Genomic DNA, 25343 nt, shown 5'->3' with positions numbered 1-25343 from the left:
TTGAAAGCACAGTTTAACAAGTTGAGCAGGCTCAAAGCCCTTTTATTCCAACGGGAGGTGGCCCTCACTTCCGCCCGAGAAACATTCAGATTGCAGGTGGCTCGGATCTCGAGTAAGGTACCGTCGCTTCTGAACACTAACCTCCAACTTCATTTTGGGGAGCTAATTTACCAAATATTTAATGCATCTGAGACAACAGGCCTTGCACATTTTTTTGTCTCTTCCTTTCAAACTATATTCAGGGTAATACCGTCTTTTATCCATTCTATATTTTTCCAGCGTTTTCTGAGGGTTCCCCTTAATATTGGCGCTCGAAGCTGGTGTCCTGCTTCTCCTCTTTGTGCTCCATAATGGCTTCTCACTTTGTGGTTCTGCACAGACCGGCCCAGCAACAACTGTACCGCATTCGCCTGTATGAGGCTTTTGGATGCTTGCCTTTAGCAAAGCTTGGCGTCAGTTTCGACTAGACCGTCCACTTTGCCTATTATGCTTCAGTGCAACCAGTGCTTCATTGCAAACAATGTCATTTATCCTGGCCAATGGATCTTTGCTTATCGAACACGTGATGTCCAATCCCGGATTTCAATTGATGGGTCCCTTAGAGGAGCATGATGAGACTTGTTCTGTGGATGGTCAAATGACCCGTGCAGCTTTACTTGGAATCTTGGCTCAATGGGATATCTGTGCGGCTGCGCAGACTTTCCTACAAAGTAGATCACTATAGTCAAAATAAAAATTTTGAACTTATTTAGTGCCTCTGATTATTCTTATTGTGAACAAGTACAAGAGAGCGAAAGATTGTCTTGTTCCTGCGACTCGGATGTGAGTTGGGAGTGCTCGTGTTCTGAGTTGTCTAAACATTCGTAGCTTCTTGATATTTGTAGGAGACTGAATGAGACACTATTGCTAGTTGGTTGGGATTTTGGGTACTAATGTGGTAGGAGGTGCACCCCTATTTACTGAGGTCCTGTTTTCTGGTACATACTTATGTATGAGCAGAAGCCCTGCAACAGTGCCACATGGCAATGGTGATGTCAGTGAGAACTTGCCTACCCTCGATGGATGGTGGGAAGGCCTTCTATGTCAGAAGAATGGCCTGTCACTCCAGTAGATTGATATGGAGCTGATTTCAGACAGCCAGTGACCAGCGTCCTCGGATTTTAACCTCTCCCAGATAACCTTGCCAACCCAGCAGCGATGCATCCATCACGCCTGTCTTTACATTGCTTACCAATGGCAACTATCTTATTTTAGACAATCAGGACTACTGTGGTTTGCGGGCGGGAGTCCCATACTTGGTAACAGTTTACAAGCACATAACTTGTTGTCGGAATGTCCTTTTCCTGCCCCTGCAGGGGAGTTTAGATTCTTCACTTGGCCTTCCATTCTGACTTTGAAAGCACAGTTCAACAAGTTGAGCAGGCTCAAAGCCCTTTTATTCCAACAGGAGGTGGCCCACACTTCCGCCCGAGAAACATTCAGATTGCAGGTGGCTCGGATCTCGAGTAAGGTACAGTCGCTTCTGAACACTAACCTCCAACTTCATTTTGGGGAGCTAATTTACCAAATATTTAATGCATCTGAGACAACAGGCCTTGCACATTTTTTTGTCTCTTCCTTTCAAACTATATTCGGGGTAATACCGGCTTTTATCCATTCTATATTTTCCAGCGTTTTCAGAGGGTTCCACTTAATATTGGCGCTCGAAGCTGGTGTCCTGCTTCTCCTCTTTGTGCTCCATAATGGCTGCTCACTTTGTGGTTCTGCACAGACAGGCCCAGCAACAACTGTACCACATTCACCTGTATGAGGCTTTTGGATGCTTGCCTTTAGCAACGCTTGGCGTCAGTTTCGACTAGACCTTCCACTTTGCCTATTATACTTCAGTGCAACCAGTGCTTCATTGCAAACAATGTCATTTATCCTGGCCAATGGATCTTTGCTTATCGAACACGTGATGTCCAATCCCGGATTTCAGCCGGTTGATGGGTCCCTTAGAGGAGCATGACGAGACTTGTTCTGTGGATGGTCAAATGATCCGTGCAGCTTTACTTGGAATCTTGGCTCAATGGGATATCTGTGCGGCTGCGCAGACTTTCCTACAAAGTAGATCACTATAGTCAAAATAAACATTTTGAACTTATTTAGTGCCTCTGATTATTCTTATTGTGGACAAGTACAAGAGAGCGAAAGATTGTCTTGTTCCCGCGACTCGGATGTGAGTTGGGAGTGCTCGTGTTCTGGGTTGTCTAAACATTCGTAGCTTCTTGATATTTGTAGGAGACTGAATGAGACACTATTGCTAGTTGGTTGGGATTTTGGGTACTAATATGGTGGGAGGTGCATCCCTATTTACTGAGGTCCTGTTTTCTGGTGCATAGTTCTGTATATGAGCAGAAGCCCTGCAACAGTGCCACATGGCAGTGGTGATGTCAGTGAGAACTTGCCTACCCTCGATGGATGGTAGGAAGGCCTTCTATGTCAGAAGAATGGCCTGTCACTCCAGTAGATTGATATGGAGCTGATTTCAGACAGCCAGTGACCAGCGTCCTCGGATTTTAACCTCTCCCAGATAACCTTGCCAACCCAGCAGCGATGCACCCATCACCACCATCAGCTCTGGATGGGGATGGGAAAGGGGTCTGCAACTGGTGCAGTCTCTTCTCAAACCTGGATGACATATGACAGGGTTTCTTAGTGATGTGCCTAGTGAGATTCCCAGTCCCACTACAGTGCCCACATATGCCACTAGCCGAAGTAGACAAGCAAGATGCATGAGGCGCACAGGCCAAGACGGCTCAGAGCTGCTTTTACAAAGATCCAGCACTGAAGTTGAAACATTGGGCTCATAACCTGAATGTCCTGGATTTGTTGTGAAGGAGGACATGTCCTGAATGTAACTGTGTTCAAGGTAGCTCCTGTAAAAAAAGCACATGTGACGGAGCCAGGTGTGTCTTCTGTTCCTTGATTAGACCCCATGATGTCAGGTGGTTCAGAGTCAACTGGAGGTGGGCTACGACTGACTGTAGCAATCCCACTTTTAAAAAGCAAAGTAGGGGGAAGCTGGTATCCCTAGCCTCTGAAGATGGGCAGAGACCACTGCCATTACTTACATGCACCCCCAAGGGGGCTGGTAAGGCTGAAGGGGGGCACGGCAAACTGAAAATGCTCTTGGCCAACCTTGAACTGTGGGTAACACCTGAGGCACTGCAGGACAGGTTTCCATCCTTTTTCAGCATGAGGAAATGGCAGAAGTAACAACAAATCTCTATTTCTGAATCTGGAGCCCTCATCTTGGCTCTTCTGAACAGTATAGCTCAAATCTCTTGCAGTAAGATGGGTAGGAGTTCCTTTGAGAGCTGCTCTGACATAGGAAGAAGCTGCAGCGTGTCAGAATGGGAGGGCATAGTCCTGCTGAATGATCTGGAGGGCTCACCTCTCAAGTTTATGATGGAATTCCACCCTGGTAGAAAGTGTTGGATCCTACCTTGTTGTTGTGCATCACTAAGAGCAAACTGAAGTAGCTTGTATGCTGATGCCGCAGGTAAGGGGAAATGAGAAAAGTGTTGCCGCTAGTGACCTGCACATTGTCTGCCTGAAACCTAGCCACACAAGGGCTGGGGTGACTACTGTGAGGCTGGGGAGATGTGGCATTGCCTTTATGCAAACCCTCTAAAGGAGCCTTAGAAGGGCCACAATTAATGGGGAAAGTGTCTGGAAAGGGCTGAGAGGCCCAAAGGATGTACTACGGCCAGCCTTTCCTTAAAGCTAAGGTGCAGCTAGCTTTTTTGGCGAATAGGCGGGATCCAAGAACTTTTAGCTCAGGTTTAGAGTGGTTGAGCACTTTTGCCATTTTTAAAATGGCCAAAGTAGGTAGTGGTAGCCCAAGGAACATTTGCTCATTAGTTATGGAGTGATCAGGAGTCATTATAACCAACTAAAAATGTCTGGCATTAATGCGGCATAAATTATTACATTGCTCCCAGACTGCCACTTCAGATAAATCCTGGACCTGTGGTAGATCACAAAAGGAATAAACCTGCAGTCCGATAACTGAAAAATGCCTAGAAGACTGGACCTGCTCTCCCTCTTGTATTCAGGAAAATAAAGTGGATTCCAAGAGTCAAAAGGCTGACCTCATTTTAAACCTACAAGGACACAACAAGCTACAAGAAGCCTTTTCTTGCAACTACAGTACTGACCAGTAGAAACTGGACTAGGACTGGGCGCTGCTGTCTGGCCTCTGCCTGACACCCTTTGAGTCTCTAATTGCCTCTCCTGTAGTCCTAGGACCTTTCGAAGTGTGCACTTGTGATGGATAGGGATTTAAAGAGCTAATGTCAGGAGGTAAAATCTTTGACCAGGACCAAACTGGTTGCTGCATAAGACCTGTGTTTCATCAGAGTCAGCGCCAAACTGCACCTAGGTTCCGGTCTACCGCAACACTTTACTATCATTGGCACTTTATGCTTCAAGGCATCAAAGTTCTTCTTATTGGATGTTTGTCCATTTGTATTACATTTTACACTATTTTGCTATTTCGGTTTGATATGTTTATTGTTTAGCATTTTAATTTTAATATTATTTTAACACTGCATAAATACCTTACACATAAGCCTAAGTTAAGCCTGTCTGCTCTGTGTCACAGCTAGCTGGGGGTTGAGCTCAGGTTACTTTAATGACTTTGAGGGTTTACCTTGACAAGGGTTGTGACTATTCCTTGAGGTGGCTAGTCACCCCCTCTAAATAATAATCCAATTTCTTGCAAGTGGCTACACTTGATGTTCATGAATACGAAGCACATCAATGTAACTAGAATATTCCATTATGGAATGTTTCCACGAGATGTCACAGAATCATTAAAGATTATGGCCATTTTCACAACCTTTAGAAGGACTAATGTATTTTATTATTGATGCTGCACAACAAGTGCCAGGGATCCAGTTCTAGTTGTAGCACAAAACTAATATTCAAGTAAAGATACAACACTATAAGGTGGCCATGAACATCCTCCATTTTAGGGAGGGAAACAAACTGCAATGTGAGAGCTAAAACAAACAGAGAAATGGGGGGGAAACTCTGTTTTACTGCGCGAGCGAAGCACTCGCATCTGTGCACCCTGACGCTTGCCTAAACCACCAAGAAGACCTGAATCCAGTAGTTTTGCCTCCCGCCCCCCGCAGCCTGACTCCGTTGCCAGCTGGAGCCGCTAGCCGTGGGGAGCGCGGTCGAAGGCGGGAAAACTACACTTCCCAGCACCCAGTGCGGCGCACGCCGCGTCAACAGCGCGCCCGGAGGCGCTGAAATAGCGTGAGACCCCGGTCGAAGGGGGGAAACTCTGTTTTACTGCGCGAGCGAAGCCCTCGCATCTGTGCACCTTGACGCTTGCCTAAACCACCAAGAAGACCTGAATCCAGTAGTTTTGCCTCCCGCCCCCCGCAGCCTGACTCCGTTGCCAGCTGGAGCCGCTAGCCGTGGGGAGCGCGGTCGAAGGCGGGAAAACTACACTTCCCAGCACCCAGTGCGGCGCACGCCGCGTCAACAGCGCGCCCGGAGGCGCTGAAATAGCGTGAGACCCCGGTCGAAGGGGGGAAACTCTGTTTTACTGCGCGAGCGAAGCCCTCGCATCTGTGCACCCTGACGCTTGCCTAAACCACCAAGAAGACCTGAATCCAGTAGTTTTGCCTCCCGCCCCCCGCAGCCTGACTCCGTTGCCAGCTGGAGCCGCTAGCCGTGGGGAGCGCGGTCGAAGGCGGGAAAACTACACTTCCCAGCACCCAGTGCGGCGCACGCCGCGTCAACAGCGCGCCCGGAGGCGCTGAAATAGCGTGAGACCCCGGTCGAAGGGGGGAAACTCTGTTTTACTGCGCGAGCGAAGCCCTCGCATCTGTGCACCTTGACGCTTGCCTAAACCACCAAGAAGACCTGAATCCAGTAGTTTTGCCTCCCGCCCCCCGCAGCCTGACTCCGTTGCCAGCTGGAGCCGCTAGCCGTGGGGAGCGCGGTCGAAGGCGGGAAAACTACACTTCCCAGCACCCAGTGCGGCGCACGCCGCGTCAACAGCGCGCCCGGAGGCGCTGAAATAGCGTGAGACCCCGGTCGAAGGGGGGAAACTCTGTTTTACTGCGCGAGCGAAGCCCTCGCATCTGTGCACCCTGACGCTTGCCTAAACCACCAAGAAGACCTGAATCCAGTAGTTTTGCCTCCCGCCCCCCGCAGCCTGACTCCGTTGCCAGCTGGAGCCGCTAGCCGTGGGGAGCGCGGTCGAAGGCGGGAAAACTACACTTCCCAGCACCCAGTGCGGCGCACGCCGCGTCAACAGCGCGCCCGGAGGCGCTGAAATAGCGTGAGACCCCGGTCGAAGGGGGGAAACTCTGTTTTACTGCGCGAGCGAAGCCCTCGCATCTGTGCACCTTGACGCTTGCCTAAACCACCAAGAAGACCTGAATCCAGTAGTTTTGCCTCCCGCCCCCCGCAGCCTGACTCCGTTGCCAGCTGGAGCCGCTAGCCGTGGGGAGCGCGGTCGAAGGCGGGAAAACTACACTTCCCAGCACCCAGTGCGGCGCACGCCGCGTCAACAGCGCGGCCGGAGGCGCTGAAATAGCGTGAGACCCCGGTCGAAGGGGGGAAACTCTGTTTTACTGCGCGAGCGAAGCCCTCGCATCTGTGCACCTTGACGCTTGCCTAAACCACCAAGAAGACCTGAATCCAGTAGTTTTGCCTCCCGCCCCCCGCAGCCTGACTCCGTTGCCAGCTGGAGCCGCTAGCCGTGGGGAGCGCGGTCGAAGGCGGGAAAACTACACTTCCCAGCACCCAGTGCGGCGCACGCCGCGTCAACAGCGCGCCCGGAGGCGCTGAAATAGCGTGAGACCCCCGTCTCGCGGGACGCGAGCGGGACGCCGGGCGAAGCCCGGGCCAAGGGCGGGCCCGTTTAATCCCGTTCAAGCCCGGGTTAGACTGGACTGGGCCACCCCCTTGAAATCTCATTTTATTTAAGCAACGCAGTGGTTCTTCTTCACTACCAACATCTAGGTGTTGTTTCATTGTATTTATTTACTGTGCCCTTTTGTACTCTGCTACAATGTCACCCAGAATCACTAGAAACACTAAGCTTACACATGCTGCTCAGGTCATAGGGCCTATTGACCAATTCATCGCCAAGGCGAACGATGCTATTAACCAAGGAGTCCTCCTTTTAGAAAGGAGGGTCTCGCAGGACTTAGCGGCAGCAAGGCGTTCTTCACTGGGACTACTCGCATCCGCCGTAACTCCTCAACGTACCCTCGGCTCTGGCACTCAACAAGAGACCCCAACGGTCCCTGGGACTGTAGACCTGTCCGTGTCCATTGACCTATCCACAACTCAAATATCTCAAACCTCTGTATCTCACCTTCCCCCATCACTTGAGCGAACCCCGATCCTGTTTATAAACCCCCCAGAGGAGGACCTTCCATCCCCCTCTACGAGGGGCCAGAGAGAAGGTGCTATCCCGAAAAAAAGCAAGGGAAAAAGAAAAGGAAATAAGAACTCCCCTCAAAATACCAGCAAAGCACGACAGGATCTTTTGACACAACTAGATAAAAATTCCTCCTCATCAGCAGCTTCAAATCACTCGGCCATGCTCCAACAGCCAATTGATATACCTGCTTCAGAAATCATAAACCTCTCATCTGACACTCATAACCTGCTTTCGAGTGGCAATATGTGCACTGGGCAGGACATAGTTATTCATGATACCAACTTGCTAACTTCAATCGAGGCACTAATAAAGTATCACCTTCAACCTTTCATGGTATCATTAGCTAAGATTGAAAAATCCTTAGCCACACTAACTTCCGACCTTAAATCAAAGAAAAACATACTTTCTACGCACCCACTACCTGCAGCCCTAACTTGTAACTCAAAACAAAAAACTGCCGGGGGAACAAATCTTACACAAACACATAAAGCACCCAAAGCGGCTAATGCTATAACGGTGGTCCAACAAAAAATAGCGACCCAACAAAAATCAGTAAACACAATACACGCTAATTTGCAGCAACCATCAGTCATTACATCTGCAAACAAACCTACTACCTCTGCTTCCACTTCCCTTCCTGTCCCATCTGTACCAGAGGGCCAATCTACCAACCACCTTCCCACCCCAATCCCAGCAAAGACACCAGCCCCTAAAAAGACGACCGTACCCAACAAGACACCCGCTACAAAGAACGCAGCATATAATACTAGACGCAATGGTGCGCGCCCAGCTTACCTTCCACCAGAAGCAACGCCTTACGTCATTATTATGACTGGGGTCCCGGAGCTACATATTAACTCCGATGAGCCCGGTTGGTCCTTAAAAAACAAGGTTCTTCACTGGTTGTCAACGAATCGTCCACTTCCCCCCTACGCAAACAACAGAGTTGTATCAGTCCATAGAGTTCCGTGGGTAGGGAAGGAGCCAAAACTGATCCCAGGGGACTGCATAATAATAAACTTTGAAGACCCCCAAACCGTGGAACTTATTTCCTCATGGGGGCCTCAAACTTCCCCTGAAGGAATTTCAACAAAAAGATTAGCTTTTTTCTACCCACCAGCCAAGCCCCTACTACCAGGACACGAATGGAATTGGACCCAGGTTGGCAACTGGAATAATAAAACGAACTGGTCAATATGGCAAGGACAAGGAGGCAGGGAAACTACGTCATTCCCGGATTGGAGGGGTGTCTCCACCTACAACAGGTTTGACGGCCTGGAGATGGTGGACTGACCATCAGCAGTACAGGGTCTGGAAAATGAGATCTTATCTCTATCTGATCTATCATCCTCAACCCTAGCAAATCTCTCTCAATCCCGAAGTCCGCAGCCTAAAATGATGCTTTTACCTCCCACAGTAGATACAATTGCAACAGATATAAACAATATTGAGGCGGTAGGTTCACACCACCCAGTCCCGTCCCGGTGTTCTACCAATGTAATCAACGTTATTAACCCCAACAACGGTGTTTCCCAGTTCTCCCCCCTTAATAACATCAACCGTGCATCTCTGGATCCATCTGCACAGATAAGAAGCCCTGTACCTATTAATGAAACGGAGTCGTTCCAGCGAGTATCAATATTGTTCTGGAACGTGGCAGGTCTCCGAACTAAGATCTTATCTACTTCTTGGCTGGACTTTGTTACCGCACACCAGATAATCTGCTTCCAAGAGACTTGGACAATTGTCCCACTGCATATACAGGGTTACCTAACGTTTCATTCACCGGCCTGCCCATCAACTCATGGTAGACCGATGGGGGGCCTTGTTATATATATTTCAAACAAACTTGAAGTAAGAAAAACTTTTATAAAATGTACTTCTCCGAATTATCAAATTCTTTTGATCACTTTTAAAAACGGTACATCATATAGCATAATCAATTTTTACAATAACCTATCTCCGCTAAACTGTACGAAAATTGTGTCAGAAATTACTATGTCTATAAGTGAACAACGTGCTAAACATTTACCCACATTGTGTAATGTAATATGGGGTGGCGATTTCAATGTACAACTGTGCCCAAAATATAGGACAACTGATTGTGGCCTTTCAGATGAAAACGACTGCCCACTGACACATTTTATTCATTCCGCGGTAGGAGACTCTATTAATGAAAGTTTACTGTTTTTAGAACTGTTGTATGCCAACGAACTTGTTGACCCCCCAGTGGAATTTAAACCTACTTTCCACGGTAGGGGCTGTTTTAGTACTATAGATTTTATTTTGTGTTCATATTCTTTAAAGGGTACGCTTATTCAACTCACTACAGGAACAGAAGTATCTAGTGATCATTTTTCCAACAGCATAGCACTGAAGTTATTTACTAATACTCCCCGCCCTTCACCGAAGAGTTTACTGACCCAAAATGCACTAACTATGGATAGAACCAACGGTTATTCAGTGAAATGGTCCCGGGTAGACCCCCAAATAACATCAATTAAAATTGTAACCAAAGCACTCCCCTGGATAAATTCCTGCCTTGATGAGGATTCTACCCCCGAGCAAATCATTTCCAGTTTTGAGGAAATCCTCAAAACTATCCAGAGTGAATTAGTCCGAACTCACAAAGCAGTTACCCATCCAGGTCCAAAATGGTTCAACACGGCATGCCGAAAAGCATTAAACGCCCTAAAGAAAGAACTCCACAATCCAGTCAGAGACAATGCCAAAATAGCTAAGTTAAGATCTGAATATAAGCAGGCCCAAATTAGTTGTAAAAAAGAGACCAAGGATAAACTATGGGCACAGCTACATGAGAGCTGCCTAATAAAGGACAGCTCCCAGTTCTGGCAGGTTTTAAAATCTCCTTTCTTGCTTGAGGTCAATTCTCATCAATACCTAGACGTAGCAGTGTCCGCGGATGAGTGGGTGACTCACTTTTCTAAAATCTTTAGTGATCTCCCCTCGGACAGTGCGGCACAACGCAATCAAGAACCTGGATCCCCAAGAAAAGGAGTGTATCCAATTGATCTATCCTTTACCCTGGGGGAGGTCATAAGCGCACTATCTTCCTCAAAAACTGGAAAGGCTCCCGGCCCGGACGGCGTCCCATTAGATATATTTGTCTCCAATATTGACCTATGGTCTCCAATTATCACCCAGCTAATGAAAGCAGTTCTTAGCACTGGCCTTCTGGATTCTTGGTCCTCCTCCATACTTCTTCCTATTTTTAAAAAAGGGGATAGAAACAACCCTGCCTGCTACAGGCCCATCTCCCTCCTGGATTCATTGGGAAAAGTCACGGGTCGCCTAATCCTTGATCGTTTGCAGGATTGGGCGGCAGAGAATAACATCTTTACCGACCTCCAATATGGATTCCGGGAGGGACTGGGCACTGTTGAACAGGCTTTAAATCTGACACTTTTAATAGGAAAGTATGTGGGAGCTAAACGGGGAAACCTATACATGGTCTACGTCGACCTTAGTGCGGCGTTTGACTGTGTAATTCATGCCAAGCTATGGCCCATCCTGGAGAAACTGGGGGTTGATCCGCCGCTAATCAAATTCTTGCGCGAGCTTTACTCTGAAGCTTCGGCTCGCGTAAGGTTTGGCACAGGTGGCGAACTAACATCTTCCTTTCAAATAACACGCGGAGTTAGGCAGGGCTGTGTCCTGGCTCCCTTCTTGTTTAATTTATACACCAATGGTTTGGAAGCAGCCATGCTTGAAGGGAGCCAGGATCTACCTACCATTAACCATCGCCCTATCCCAGCATTGCTCTATGCTGATGATTCAGTTATTTTTGCTAGATCCCTGGTACAATTGCAGAAACAACTGGACAAATACTGCAACTATATGCTTTCCCTGGGGTTAAAGGTGAATAAGACCAAGACCTTTGTCATGCAAACGGGGCCCAAGGTGACAAGCTCGAAGTATCTTTCTATCGAGCAATCAAAATTAGAACGAGTCAGGGAATACCCTTATCTGGGTATATTAATAGATGACCAGCTAACATGGAAAAGGGCACTGGTAACTAGAAAATTGCTGTACCAACGTGCTACATCCGCCCTAATTTCATTTTCTAGAAAACTGGGTAAGCCATCTCCCACCCCACTACTTAAAATCCACCAAGCTAAGTGCCAGAGCATTGCTACATATGGGGCTGGTGTATGGGGTTATGTAAATACGGCTGAACTCCAAAAAATTCAAAATGGCTTTGTAAAATATTTGTTGGCCCTTCCCCAGAGTGCCCCCACATACGGATGCCATACTGAGCTTGGGATTGACTACCTAGCTGATTACATCAAATGTCAACCAATGCTCCTATGGCACCGTATCTGGTCTAAGCCTGAATGTCACCTTACTCGTGCCCTGATCTCGGACTGTCTGGGGCTGACCTCTTGGAAAAAGATCCCATGGTTGGCATACGTTGTCAAATTCCTGGAAGATTTGGATCTTAACCAATACGTAACGGAGCCGTCATTAATCAGTGAGCTAACCAGAAAAACCTTTAAGTACCATTGCCTTAACCATCTTAGGGAACTTCGTTTGAGCGGCGAACTACCCAAGCAATCTAATGCCCACGTTATGATGGTACAAGTATCACCAGGCTTACAGCCATATCTCACTTATTATTTGACTAACTACGAAAAATACCTCTTAACCAGGTTTCGTTTTAATTTGTTTTTCCGATTGATAACCTTTCCAAACCCATTAAATTGGTCCCACAATCTAGAGAAATGCCCATGCGATAAGATCTCATCCCAAACCACCATGCATATAGCTTTTTTCTGCTATTATTATGCCATACCCCGCAAACGCTGGGTATTGCCCGTGTTGCGTCAGATGGGGTTGAGGACCTGTCGACCAGCGCTTCTTGCACTGCAACAGCCAAACTCACAACACGAGGCTAAAAGCCTGGCAATGTATTTGAAATCATGTATAATAATGCGTAAAACAATAAGGAATGAGGATCTAACACATTGAAACATTGAGCAAGGTAGTTGATTGAAAGTGTATTTTTCCCTTTTCTTATTCTTTCTGTAACGTTATAGGCTTTTTAAACTGTATTATAATATTGTAATAATACCATTTGTTTTGTATTTATGTGAATATGTATTTTTAAAATTATGATGTACTTTTTATGGTTAACTAATCGTCTAACCGAATAAAAGAATTTGAACTGAACTGAACAGAGAAGTGAAATGTATTAGAAAAACTGTGAAGATGGAAGGGAAGCTAGATAGCAGAACATGTATCAGAAACATCAGAATCAGATCAACGAAAGGCAGTGAAAGGAGGTCGGAGTGAGAAAGGAGTGAAGGTGCTTAAAGAAGAAGAGAGAGGTATGGTGGGGGAGAGCCTAGGGATAGTGTCAATAAACCATGCAAGCAGAAAAGACAAGGATGATAAGAAGCCCAAGGAGGGTTAGGAAGCAAGGCAAATTAGGCCGGAGTCAGAAATTGAGCAATCATACATGTTGGTTGAGTAGGAAGATTTTAGGCTTAACCTAAAGCTGAAGAGATTATTCAACACGTTTGATGATGAGAAAAAGAAAATTCACAACCAAACACATTAAAAAAAAACATTCTCATTATATAGATTCTTCTGAAAAAATGTATCTACTTACCATACATCCGGTGGTAAATTTAGAGTAATGCTGCCTTTGATGTCATCTCCAAAGCGTAAGTAGCCTAGAGTAGCAAGTGATATATACAATGTCGTAACTATTCCCATGCCAATGTTCAACGCTTGAGGGAATTTCTTGCCTTCTTTCATTCTGTTTTCAAGGGGAAGCACCTAGATAAACACAAAAGTAGTGAAAGAGATTTTAGAGATACATTTTCAGGAAAACTATTTTAAAGACTCTTTAAAGATCAATTACGTCGTTAGAAGAATTGTAGTAACCTAAGATTGACAGAAACTATTAGATGTACAACAGAGTAAACATTCCTTTTTTTCACCAATTCAAGCAAAACTGGACTCTCTGGTACTGAAAATTCTGGACCCGTGTTATAAACTTCGTCGTATCATGGCGATTTTGGTATCAGCAGACCGCAAATGGTTAAAATACTATGCACAAGTATTTCCGTCATATTCGGGTGACGAAATCACCCCGAAATGAGAGTTTCCGTCCTGAACCCTCGGGTTCCATTTTGTGAACGGCAGCCATTTTGTGATTGTCCTCACATAAGCCAATGACTAAGGCCAGAAACGAGTCTGAAGGACACGTACACCTTTGCTGACTCCTCTGTGACCTGGACGAGCTGTCTCCACTGCCTAAAGCCAAACCTGTTCGGCCAGTTCCTTTCCCAGTGGCCGAATGAGATCAAGGCACAACATATCATAAACCTTTCATCGCACACAAACATGCCTAATCTTACACACACCTGTCCCTGTTTTTCTTTATGACCTGCTTTACGAGGAGGAGGTGCCCATTTTTATTAGGGGTTCGTCGATATCTGATGAAGATACTGGGCCTTGCCGGTTAATTGATTATGGGCTGGACAAACTGAAATATGGGCTTGTCATCATGACTCTGCTTCTCCTTTGTAGTGAAAACATGTGAATGGTCAACTGTAAAATAAGGAATGTTTGCCTGAAGCGTAATATTCTGTATAAAAGAAGAAGGCTGGCTTTGTAAGATTGAGCAGTCTCCTGAGAATATACACTGTGTTGTACTTCTAGGATACCTGTTACTGGCTGCAGCCAATAAATTCGATCTTTCACTTCACCAAGAAGACTCTGTGTTTCTGTAGTCTGAAACAGGAAGAACTCGAAGTCTTCGGGTGTGTTCCCTGGCACCGCTGGGTTCTAAAAACCCAGTACTTCAGTTGGCGCCCAGCGTTGGCCATTTCAGTGGTACTGGTCCAAGCCAGAGGTTCGTGAGGAGCTTTGTGTGAAAATTCTGGAGGAAGGCTGCCACTTCATCGACCCCTGTATGTCGACGTGGTCCAAAAGTCTTTTCTGCAAGGTTCCCCACTTCCCGACGGCTACGAAGGACTGCTGCCCTGACTATTGCCCTGTTTTGGACCCTTGATGATTGGTAGAGCGAAACGATAGACAAGTCTTCTGGTGACGTCATCGATCATGGATACCTCAGTTAAGTATAAGTGGAGCGTCTCCCAGTCCTTAGTTTGGTTCTTAGTTTTGGTATCCCCTTGGGATCGCTTTGATTTGCAAGTACCAAAGTCGAGGGACTTGTGTATTCACAAGACTATCGTATTCGATAATCCTTTGAAGTTTGAAGCTAGACTAGAGAGCGAAGATACACAAACAAAAAGAATCCTACTCACAGTGCACAGGGAGAGTGTAGACCACGGATTTGGGGGACACTCAGTGTTTTGTAAAATACCCCTCACACACCAACAGGCCCCTTGGTGTCATGCTTCATCATCAGGGTCTTCGCACCCCTCTAACGGGATGAGGCGTGCTAGGACCTGCGACTACGCGGGAGCACTGAAAGAGTAGACTATGTGTGGTGCGTGTGATGGAAGTGATAGGGTATTGTAGATGTGAGTGGTGGGGTATGGTGAAGGTTAAAAAGTACCTGGCTCGTAGGTGTCAGGAAAAAACTTTATTCACAACCTCGGGCTGATACTATTAAAAGAAGTGCAGTGTGAGGTAGTTAGTTGTCGCAATTATGGACATTACCTCTGGTGTGCGTCGACATGTTTCGGACCTTGTGCTCCTTCTTCAGGACGGGGCACAACTTCCCCACCTTACTCACGTTTCTCTATGAAAAGTGTAAATAACTAAAAGTGAAAGATTATTTACAGTGATAAACTAAGGCTATAATGTGCCTACAGCGGTATTAGTCAATGCAGTTGCATGACCTGAAAGGACAAAAATAAAGAATACATTTGGTTGCCCCAATTGGGCTGGCTCAGACAGGTGCAGTCACCTGGAGCACCAAAGATGCATTGATCCTGTAAAGAAAAAAAGACATACAAAACACACAACAAAAATGACACACATTAGGTTGAAAAAAGCTCTATGGACATACTCATTATGCAAAGTGTTCTGGCTTCATGAGCATTTCAAGAACGTCGGGGTTGGTTGCTAGATTCGTAATCTATATAGACAAAGAGATGGTTTCAGTACTTTTTACTCACTGTTTGGGTGGACAATGGTGATTTTGTTTGTCTACTCAATACTCACAGCATCGGGACGAGATTACCTCCGTGTTGCCCCTTTCGTTGCTCTGCTGGTAATAGCCATGAGAGTGCGCCCTGTCTTATATAGGCCTGAATTCACTGATTGGATGACTGGTCATAGGTTAATTGTCGGGTGCGTGACAAAGCCCATACATGGGTAATCCGATTCTGCGCCAGTTAGAAGTCTCGCCTTATTTGGTATGCGTAAGGATCTGCAGCGTGCATGGTATGCGCGGGAGTCGATCGATGTGCGCACGCGTTCTGCTAGACCTTTGTCTCAGCCTCTAGTGGTCTGTGAGGCGTATGCGTGTTGATACGTCTCGCTGCCGCTCGCTACTGCGCATGCGTTGTATTACCGTTACGCTACTCATGATTTAGCGCGGTCGTTCGCTACTGCGCATGCGTTGTTTCTCATTACCGTTACGCTACTCATGATTTAGCGCGGTCGTACCTTATACTTGAAGTTCATTATTCATTATATTAAGGTGGCGAACAATTAAAAAAAAATTTTTTAAATGCCTGTGAGGTGTTCTGGGCATTATAACGAAAGTGGTTCGTAGTTCTAATGTCCTACATAGGTACCCCTATGTGGTTCTTATAACACTGCTATGTAGTTCTACAATGTTAGTGGCCAAAGGCCAATCGGGTTCTATTAGTAACACATTGGTTGTGAGTGAGTAGAAATTATAGGGTTCATGGCCCGGATTACTGTAAATTCGACAGCTGGCCCCAGGGGACATGATCATTGAGGCCATGGATATGGGTACCCAGACGGAACACCCATCGTTGTTCTTTCTGAAAAAGATCAGTTTCTGATGGCAAATGTTCAATTATTGTCCATCGCAAATCATTCACACAATGTTGCTTTTCTAGATAATGGAACGCCATTTTGGTGGTTGACTTTTTGCAGCGTATGTTTCTTTTATGTTCTCCCACTCTAGTTTTTGCAGGCCTGGTGGTCATGCCAACATACTCTAAGCCGCATGGGCATGTGATCATGTATACGACGTTCCTTGTATTGCAATTCGTGAATTGCCGTTGTTCCCATGTTGTTCCATTGCTGAATGTCAAGGTATTGCTTTTCTGTGTGAGATGGCAACTGCTGCAATTACCACATGGAAAATGTCCTTGGAGTCCAATTGTGGTCTGCCTAGTTACCGGATTTTGTTTAGGTCTCATGTGGACCAGTATATCCTTGAGGTTTCTTCCTCTGCGATGCGCATGCATTGGTTTCTCTAGCTCCAGATTACCACAGTTCAGTATCCTCCAATGTTTGTTTGTTACAAATTTACCTTTTCCCTTTTTTTCACTTAATCACTTTATGGTCCTGAGGAAAGCCGACTGACCAATAGGCAGATAAGGCTGAAACATGTCGACCACTTTTAACCTCACAAGATTAGTGCGCTAGAATTCCTAAATAATTCCATAGCGACACGCCTTAACCTTTTACCCGAATCCAGAAATATTAAAGTTGAACCTCTGGCTGTCCGGGTATTTTAGAACACCTTTATAGCACTATTTCACTTATTCACCATCACTACTGTTTTAACCAATGGTACAACCTCCTGGCGGATGGTGCAAACAAAAACTGACCCAAGGATTACGCACGGACACGTGTTACAAGAAGCGGGGACACATCATATACCGCTACACGAATCTGAAAAAACACGTGTATGAGGGTCTTTTATTTGGAAGACACCTACCGATCCACCTGCAGACCTTGGTTATGCAGGACCAGTGATCCTTTCCACATTGATTTATAAGAAGTGGGTCAAGCTCCTGAAAAATTGTATCGAGTGCGTTCCAAGTTTGCGAAAGGGACGATTGTGAGTCTCCTCGACATCGAGAGAGCGGTGTCGACGTTGTTGTTGTTTTGTAAGAATGCTCCTTCTGAGCGGTTGTTTGAGCCTGATTCGTCAGTTGGGAGAAAAGCGCGTCAGTATCCGATGCGAGAGGTTCCTCCAGTTTGGAGACCTCAAGATGGAAATGTTGCTGCGCACTTTCAGCGAGTGTGGGTACATGTTCCTTGGAAGCGTGCTGAAGTCTTAGCGCTTAAGCAATCTTTACCTGATCCGCGCAAAAATCCTGCGGGATATTATAAAGAGCTCACTCAAACTGTGGGTTTGTGCGTCATGAATTTAGCAGACATAGACATGTTGTTTGGCAACGTTGTTCCACAGCCTATCTGGAATGTGATTCGACATACGGATCATGATAATGAATTGGGTGATACATGGGTTAATATTGCTGCTGCGAATGACAGACAAGATGGAGGTGCTAAGCCTGAAGATGTGATTGCTGAACTTCCTGGTAGAATAATTACTTTCATGAAGACTTTGATGCCCGAAGTGCGTGTTAATTGGGATAAATTGTCAGCATGTAAGCAGAAGAGAGATGAGACAGTGTCTGATTTCTTTACGCGGTTTGAAGAGACTTTTGTAGATCATAGTGGTCAGGATATGGCTACCGAGGGTGTCCAGAGATTGTTCGTTGACAAGTTTGTACATAATTTGCTTCCCGAGTTGTGCACTAAGTTGAAGGATTCTGAGAGTGCTTGGCCAGTCTCTACGTCAGCGCAGATTTTAGCTACGGCTCAGTACTATGAAAATAGGCGCAAAGATGAGTTAGAGAAAGCGGATAAGAAGACTGAGGAATTGAAGACTAAGATTCTTCTACAACAAGCTTATCCACCCCGTACTAATAGTCAGCGCGATTATCAGCAACCTCAGCAATATTCGAGAAACTCGCAAAGAGACGAGTTTTCTCAACAGCGTTTTCTGTATGGGCCTAATCAATGTGCGTATTGTAAAGAAGAGGGTCACTACAAGAATAGTTGCCCGGTTTTGCTGCAGCGCACGAATGGTGCTTCTGGTGTACGTGGTAGAGGTGCTCAACAAGTGCCAAGAGGTAGAGGTCGCGGACAGAACATACGTCCTTTGCCTCCACAGAATTCGATGAATAGTTTTGATCAGCAGCAAAGTTCATTTGGTAGGACAGCACAGTACTATGTAGATGATTACTATGTTGAAGGTGACGAAGCGAATGGTAATGATTGTTAGGACAGCCATGGATAAAGAGAGGGAGTTGTTTCAGTTCCAGTAGTGGACCTTATGTTGAAGTGATTGCATCAGGTGTGTCAGAACCTTTTCTGTTAGATACTAGTGCTACAAAGAGTTCTATTATGCATTCTAAACTCCCTGGCGCACCTTTGTCTGGCTTAGATAATGTTTCCGTAGGTTTTTCTGGCACCCCCGTTACAAATCCGATTTCTGCTCCGTTGTCTCTTTCTGTTGGATCTCGTAAGTTTGAAGCACCCCTCATTTTGACTACAGGTTGTAATGAGAATTTGTTGGGATTGGACTTATTGAAGAAATTGTATGCGACACTGTATTGTTCTCCGTCAGGAGTACACCTTACCTTGGGTGAGAGAGTGATCTCTCCAATGTACCTGTCGAAAGATAGTCTTCCATCTGAGTTGTCTTCTTTACCGGATTCATTGTGTGCTACTGGTCCGAATGATGTAGGCCTACTGGAAATTCCCCCATACGTTGTGACACTGAAGGCGAATGCTAAGTTACCGCGCATTCCACAATATCGTAACTCGAGTGATGGTGAAAGAGAGCACTTTTGGCGATCATTTATTATCTGATCGAAAAGGGTGTCATTGAGGAAACGAGAGGTAACGTGTGCAATAGTCCTGTTTTGCCTGTTTTGAAGAGAACTGATTCTTCACTGCCTCCTGTGTATAGATTTGTCATCGATCTTCGTGAAGTGAACAAGATTGTTGTTCCGCAGTTTCCGGTTGTGCCTGATATACGGCTTTGTTGACTCTGATTCCGGCTACTGCCACATGGTTTTCAGTGATTGACTTGAAGAATGCTTTCTTCAGCATCCCCATTGCCATGGAAAGTAGGGACATTTTTGGATTCTCTTTAGGAGGACGAAGCTTCCGCTTTAAACGCGCTCCTCAAGGCTATTGTGAGAGTCCATCGATCTATAGTCAAGCTTTGAAGACACAACTTGATCTGTTGGTTTTACCTGATGGTGCAGCCCTTATTCAATATGTTGATGATTTGTTAGTTGCCGCTGATACTGAAGTGATCTGTAGGGAAGCCACTTTGTCGTTGTTACGCCACCCGTCTGCTTTTCATCACAAAGTTTCTCTCTCCAAGTTACAATATTGTCGACAAGAAGTAACCTATTTAGGTCACCTCTTATCGAAGGAGGGAAGGAAACTGACCCCAGAAAGAATTCAAGCTATTGCGAAAATGAGTGTGCCTACGACACAGGGAGAAGTATGTGCGTTTCTGGGTATTACGTCGTACTGTAGACAGTGGATCCCTAATTTTTCTTTGTTAGCGAAGCCTTTGGTAGCATTGACCAGTAAAGATACACCAAATCCCATTCCGTGGTCTGAAGATTGTCAGAAAAGATATTTTGAATTACGCAATGCGTTATGTTCGGCTCCTGTTTTGGGTACTCCCGACGACAGTAAGCCTTTCACATTGTATGTCCACGAGAGAGAGGGATGTGCATTGTCAGTGTTGACTCAGCAGTTTGGCGATAAGCAACGTCCGTGTGCTTACTTCTCATCGACTTTAGATCCTGTAGCTAGAGCGTTGCCGAATTGCTTGAGAGCTACGGCGGCAGCGGCTGTTTCTATTCGACAGTCTGCTGGTTTGGTTATGGACAACACGTTAGTGGTAATGGTTCCACATGCAGTGGATACCTTGTTGAACCGTACGAAGACACAGCATTTAACTAGTGTTCGGTTGTCGGGTTACGAGTTGATGTTGTTAGCGAGTCATGTGCACATTAAACGATGCAACACGTTGAATCCAGCCACGTTGTTGCCAATTACAGCTGAGACAGATAGCGAAGAACAGCATGACTGTTTTCTGAGAACTGAAGAAGAGACGAAAGGGAGAGTAGACCTTAGGGACACTCCTCTTCCTGAGTGTGATGGTACTTTGTGGGTTGATGGTTCGTGTTTTAAGCTTCCGAATGGTGATACGACTGCGGCATATGCTGTTACGACTTTGCATACGATTGTTGAAGCTGCACGTATTCCACATAATTCAGCACAAGCAGTGGAGTTGATTGCATTAACGAGAGCATGTGTTTTGGCGAAAGGAAAACGAGTGAATGTGTATACTGACAGCCAATACGCATTTGGCGTGGCTCATAGCTTTGGACGTTTGTGGCGTGAACGTGGGTTCCTGACTTCGCATGGGACAAAGATCCAGCATGGACAGTTGGTGAATGAACTTCTTGAATCTCTTACTTTGCCATTACAAGTAGCGATTGTGAAATGCAGTGCCCATAAAAAGGTTACGGATGATGTTGGTCGCGAAAATGCGTTTGCGGATGAAGTTGCGAAAGAAACTCCGAGAAATGTGATGAGTCGAATGTATGTTGCAGGTCCGGCAAGATGGGTTGGTGATGTTGGAATGTGGAAGATACGATTGAGAGTGTGAAGTCCATTCAAGCTGGAGCTACTGAGAAAGAGTTGAATGAATGGAGAGAAAGTAGAGGTAGATTGGATTCGAATGGTTGTTGGATTGATTTGTCTGAACATCAGAGATGGTTGTTGCCTAACGCGTATGTGCTTCCAGTTGTTACGATGGCTCATGGGATGGCACATATCAGCGTGAAAGGGATTTGCAAGTTGTTGGCCCCAGTATGGCAAAATGCTGGAATTCCTAAGTGTGAAGAGAATGTGGTCAAGAATTGCATGGTGTGTCTGAAATACAATCCTGGTAGGGGAACCCCAACTACAGCTGGTCATTTTGCTCCTCCTACATATCCGTTCGAGGTTTTGCAGCTAGATTTCATCCACATGGAAAGGTGCAACAATTTGTAATATGTACTCGTTGTTGTTTGTGCCTTTTCAAGATGGGTAGAAGCATATCCCTTAAAAGACAATACTGCCTTATCCACAGCTAAAGCCCTTGTTAAAGAATTCTTCCCTAGGTTCGGAATGCCGAGAATGGTCTGGAGTGACAATGGGAGTGAATTTGTGGGTCGAGTCATGAAGAGAGTGTGTGAGTGTCTAGGTATTCAGCAAAAATTCCACACTGCAAATCACCCCCAATCAGCTGGACTAGTAGAGTGTTATAATGGCACGCAAAAACTGAAATTGGCCAAGATACAAGCGAGCTCTGGTCTTAAATGGCCTGACGCTCTGCCTTTAGCACTCCTATCAACGAGAATGGCTGTGCACTCGCGAGTGGGACTTAGTCCCTATGAAATTGTGTTCGGCCGCCCGGCCAATATATGGGGAGTGCCAAGGCCGACAAAACTCAGTGAGATCGAACACCCTGTACTGCTTGATTATGTGTATGAATTGACGGCTAAATTGCGTGTTTTACACCAACAGGTTCACGATACTCTGCCTCGGGTCTCTGAAGCTCTAGGACATCCTATCGATCCTGGATCGTGGGTGCTGGTCAAGAACTTCCAGCGGACAAAGAATGATCAGCCCCGTTGGACCAGTCCCCACCTAGTCCTTCTCTCAACAAGATCAGCTGTTCGAGTGGAAGGGAAAAAGAACTGGATCCACGGCGTACACATCAAGAGGATTCCTTTGCCTCTACCGTACGACCGTTGGGTCCAGGAGGGGATCGCTGACTCTGAAACTGAGACTGTGCCTCGTTTTCTGCCTTTTAGCGATGCACGTATAAAAGGAACAATTTCTGAACGAGAAAGTGACAATATTCTGCAAGAAGCTATGCCACAGTCAAATCGATTGAAAACTACAGAGCCTGAACTCTTGTTTCAGAACCAGACAGTACCTGGAAAAAGCCGTTATAATTTGAGACCGAGAACTATGGACAAAAACAAATTATTTTTCTTTGCTATTTTTGAAAGTGCAGCTCTCCCATCTGAGAAACGTGCTTATTTTTGTTTTTTGAACCGCCATCCGGGTTCAGCTGCTAGGGTCGCGGTTGCCTAAGTCTTTGGAGTGCAGCTGAAGACGTTAGGTCGACAGTTCTGGTTGGTCTAAGGGAGTTGCCCTGGACTGACAGAAGTATTCCTTAACATAGAACACCCTACCGCCGCGGGCAGCAAATTAGAGAGGATGGATTTTTTCGAGATGGAGAGACCTGCCAAACAGATGAACTTTAGAACCAGAATGTGTATATTGATGACAAAGAAACAATTTTTGATATTATGTATCTTCATGTTGTTTAGTGTGATGACGATTTTAATAGGATATGTCTTATTCTCTTTTCAAGTGACCTTTGCACCCACTTCACAACCCACACCTCCTTCTTCTACTGTTCCCTCGCATTTTTTTCATCCTCTGCCTGAACATGAATCCACTATGAGATTAGAGTTTATCAATAACTCTTTCGTCCAGCTTTTACACCAACACCAGTTAGTGGTGAATACAACTAATTATTGGGTGTGTGGTCTTATGCCACATACAACAGATAAGGGTATCCCATACTTGGTCTTACCATTTAGTTACAATGGTTCTTTGTGGGCGTTTCAGACGATGTTCATATATGCCATCGAACCATATCCCCCAAGTTGCACGAGAAGTAACTCGAGCAACAAGGCATTGGTAGTAGGAATCACAAATATGAGCAGAGACATTGACTCGTATAGAATGATTCCCAGAGATGAGTTACAAGCTTATGATAGATGGAATATAACAGGATATGGAGTTACTCTGAGTGAGAACCAGCGAGCAAAGAGATCCTCCCCGATTTGGATTGTACCCCATCAGGGTCACCTATGTCTGTAAGGTAATGGCAAGAATCCCGGAGCTCAATTAGGGAGAAGTATCTGCACTGAAACATATGTTTTTGCATCTCAGACTTCCCCTTCGTTCCTAGCAGCTAAGGGTACCTATTTTATCTGCCATGATAGAGCCTATACACGGTTGCCCTCTGACTTCTCGGGCACATGTTTTGTTTTGTTCCTGTTGCCTCCCACCTACACGGCCGCGGCAGATTACCATAAGACAAGGATAGTTATAGGTGTCATTAGTAAAGAAGACACTGTAGGACAAGAATTTGGAGATTTCGTAAAGGGTTTTCTGCCGTTTTGGGGACCTATGGTGAACAGCAGGAACATAATGCAATTGGCAAGGGTGGTTGAATCCACTGTAGTTGAAACTGCTGGTGCTCTTAGTAATTTGACGACTGAGCTCCAGTCGGATCGCCTCATGACTCTTCAGAATAGGGTCGCATTAGACGTCATACTTGCAGACCGAGGTGGGGTATGTAAAGTGATCCAATCAAGTTGTTGTATTTTCATCCCAGATAACGCTCCGTCAGTTTACCAGGCCATTTCCAAACTGCATAAGATCTCCGAATCTATTCACGTGGATAAAGGAGATTGGTCATTTATGGGGTGGTTCTAAGAACTGATATCTGCCTGGGGATGGAAGATTCTGATAGTCATTGGGATAATCTTAGCCATTCTTTTCCTGTTCTGTCTGTGTGTACAGTGTGCTCCTGCAATATGTGGCCTCTGTGCTACATCGTGTGTAAGGAAACCTGTGTCAAGAGACGAGCTAAGTAATAGGATGATGCTACAGCAACATCTTAATGACTTTATGAATATAGACCTGGACTCAGATTAGCGTGAGTATAGGTTATTGCCTACGTAAGGGCAAAAGGAGGGCCTGTGGTACTGAAAATTCTGGACCCGTGTTATAAACTTCGTCGTATCATGACGATTTTGGTATCAGCAGACCGCAAATTGTTAAAATACTATGCACAAGTATTTCCATCATTTTCGGGTGACGAAATCCCCCCGAAATGAAAGTTTCCGTCCTGAACCCTCGGGTTCCATTTTGTGAACGGCAGACATTTTGTGATTGCCCTCACATAAGCCAATGACTAAGGCCAGAAACGAGTCTGAAGGACACATACACCTTTGCTGACTCCTCTGTGACCTGGACGAGCTGACTCCACTGCCTAAAGCCAAACCTGTTTGGCCAGTTCCTTTCCCAGTGGCCGAATAAGATTAGTATCAAGGCACAACATATCATAAACCTTTCATCGCACACAAACCATGCCTAATCTTACACACACCTGTCCCTGTTTTTCTTTATGACCTGCTTTACGAGGAGGAGGTGCCCGTTTTTATTAGGGGTTCGTCGATATCTGATGAAGATACTGGGCCTTGCCGGTTAATTGATTATGAGCTGGACAAACTGAAATATGGGCTTGTCATCATGACTCTGCTTCTCCTTTGTAGTGAAAACATGTGAATGGTCAACTGTAAAATAAGGAATGTTTGCCTGAAGCGTAATAGTCTGTATAAAAGAAGAAGGCTGGCTTTGTAAGATTGAGCAGTCTCCTGAGAATATGCACTGTGTTGTACTTCTAGGATACCTGTTACTGGCTGCAGCCAATAAATTCGATCTTTGACTTCACCAAGAAGACTCTGTGTTTCTGTAGTCTGAAACAGGAAGAACTCGAAGTCTTCGGGTGTGTTCCCTGGCACGGCTGGGTTCTAAAAACCCAGTACTTCAACATGGACACTGGAAAATGGGGCTATTTATAAAGATGAATTACAGATGAGTAAATCTATACTTGTAAGTTTACACGTTTATAACTTTACAACTTTTTGCTAATTACTGTTTATGGGTGTAAACTCAGGAGGTGGAGTCCACTTTATAAGTGTTAAGTTACTACTTGTAACATTACACTCATAGGGGGAGCTTTATGCCACCAGGGCGGAGAGTTTACCATAGTAAAGCATAT

At 45.6% G+C, this 25343-nt stretch overlaps 1 protein-coding gene across 2 annotated transcripts in view; it reads right to left on the bottom strand.

Moving 5' to 3' along the window:
• Positions 1-25343, bottom strand: part of SLC36A4 (solute carrier family 36 member 4) — a 1006806-nt gene that overhangs the window by 596860 nt on the left and 384603 nt on the right. For both annotated transcript variants that reach the window (XM_086935317.1, XM_086935318.1), the window contains exon 10: positions 13092-13261. In XM_086935317.1, the coding sequence (XP_086791443.1) occupies positions 13092-13261 (170 nt within the window). The remainder of the gene's footprint in view (positions 1-13091; positions 13262-25343) is intronic.

This window comes from Lissotriton vulgaris, chromosome 8, assembly GCF_964263255.1.
Source record: "Lissotriton vulgaris chromosome 8, aLisVul1.2, whole genome shotgun sequence".
Classification (NCBI taxonomy): Eukaryota; Metazoa; Chordata; class Amphibia; order Caudata; family Salamandridae; genus Lissotriton; species Lissotriton vulgaris.
This window is presented reverse-complemented; position numbering and strand designations above follow the sequence as displayed.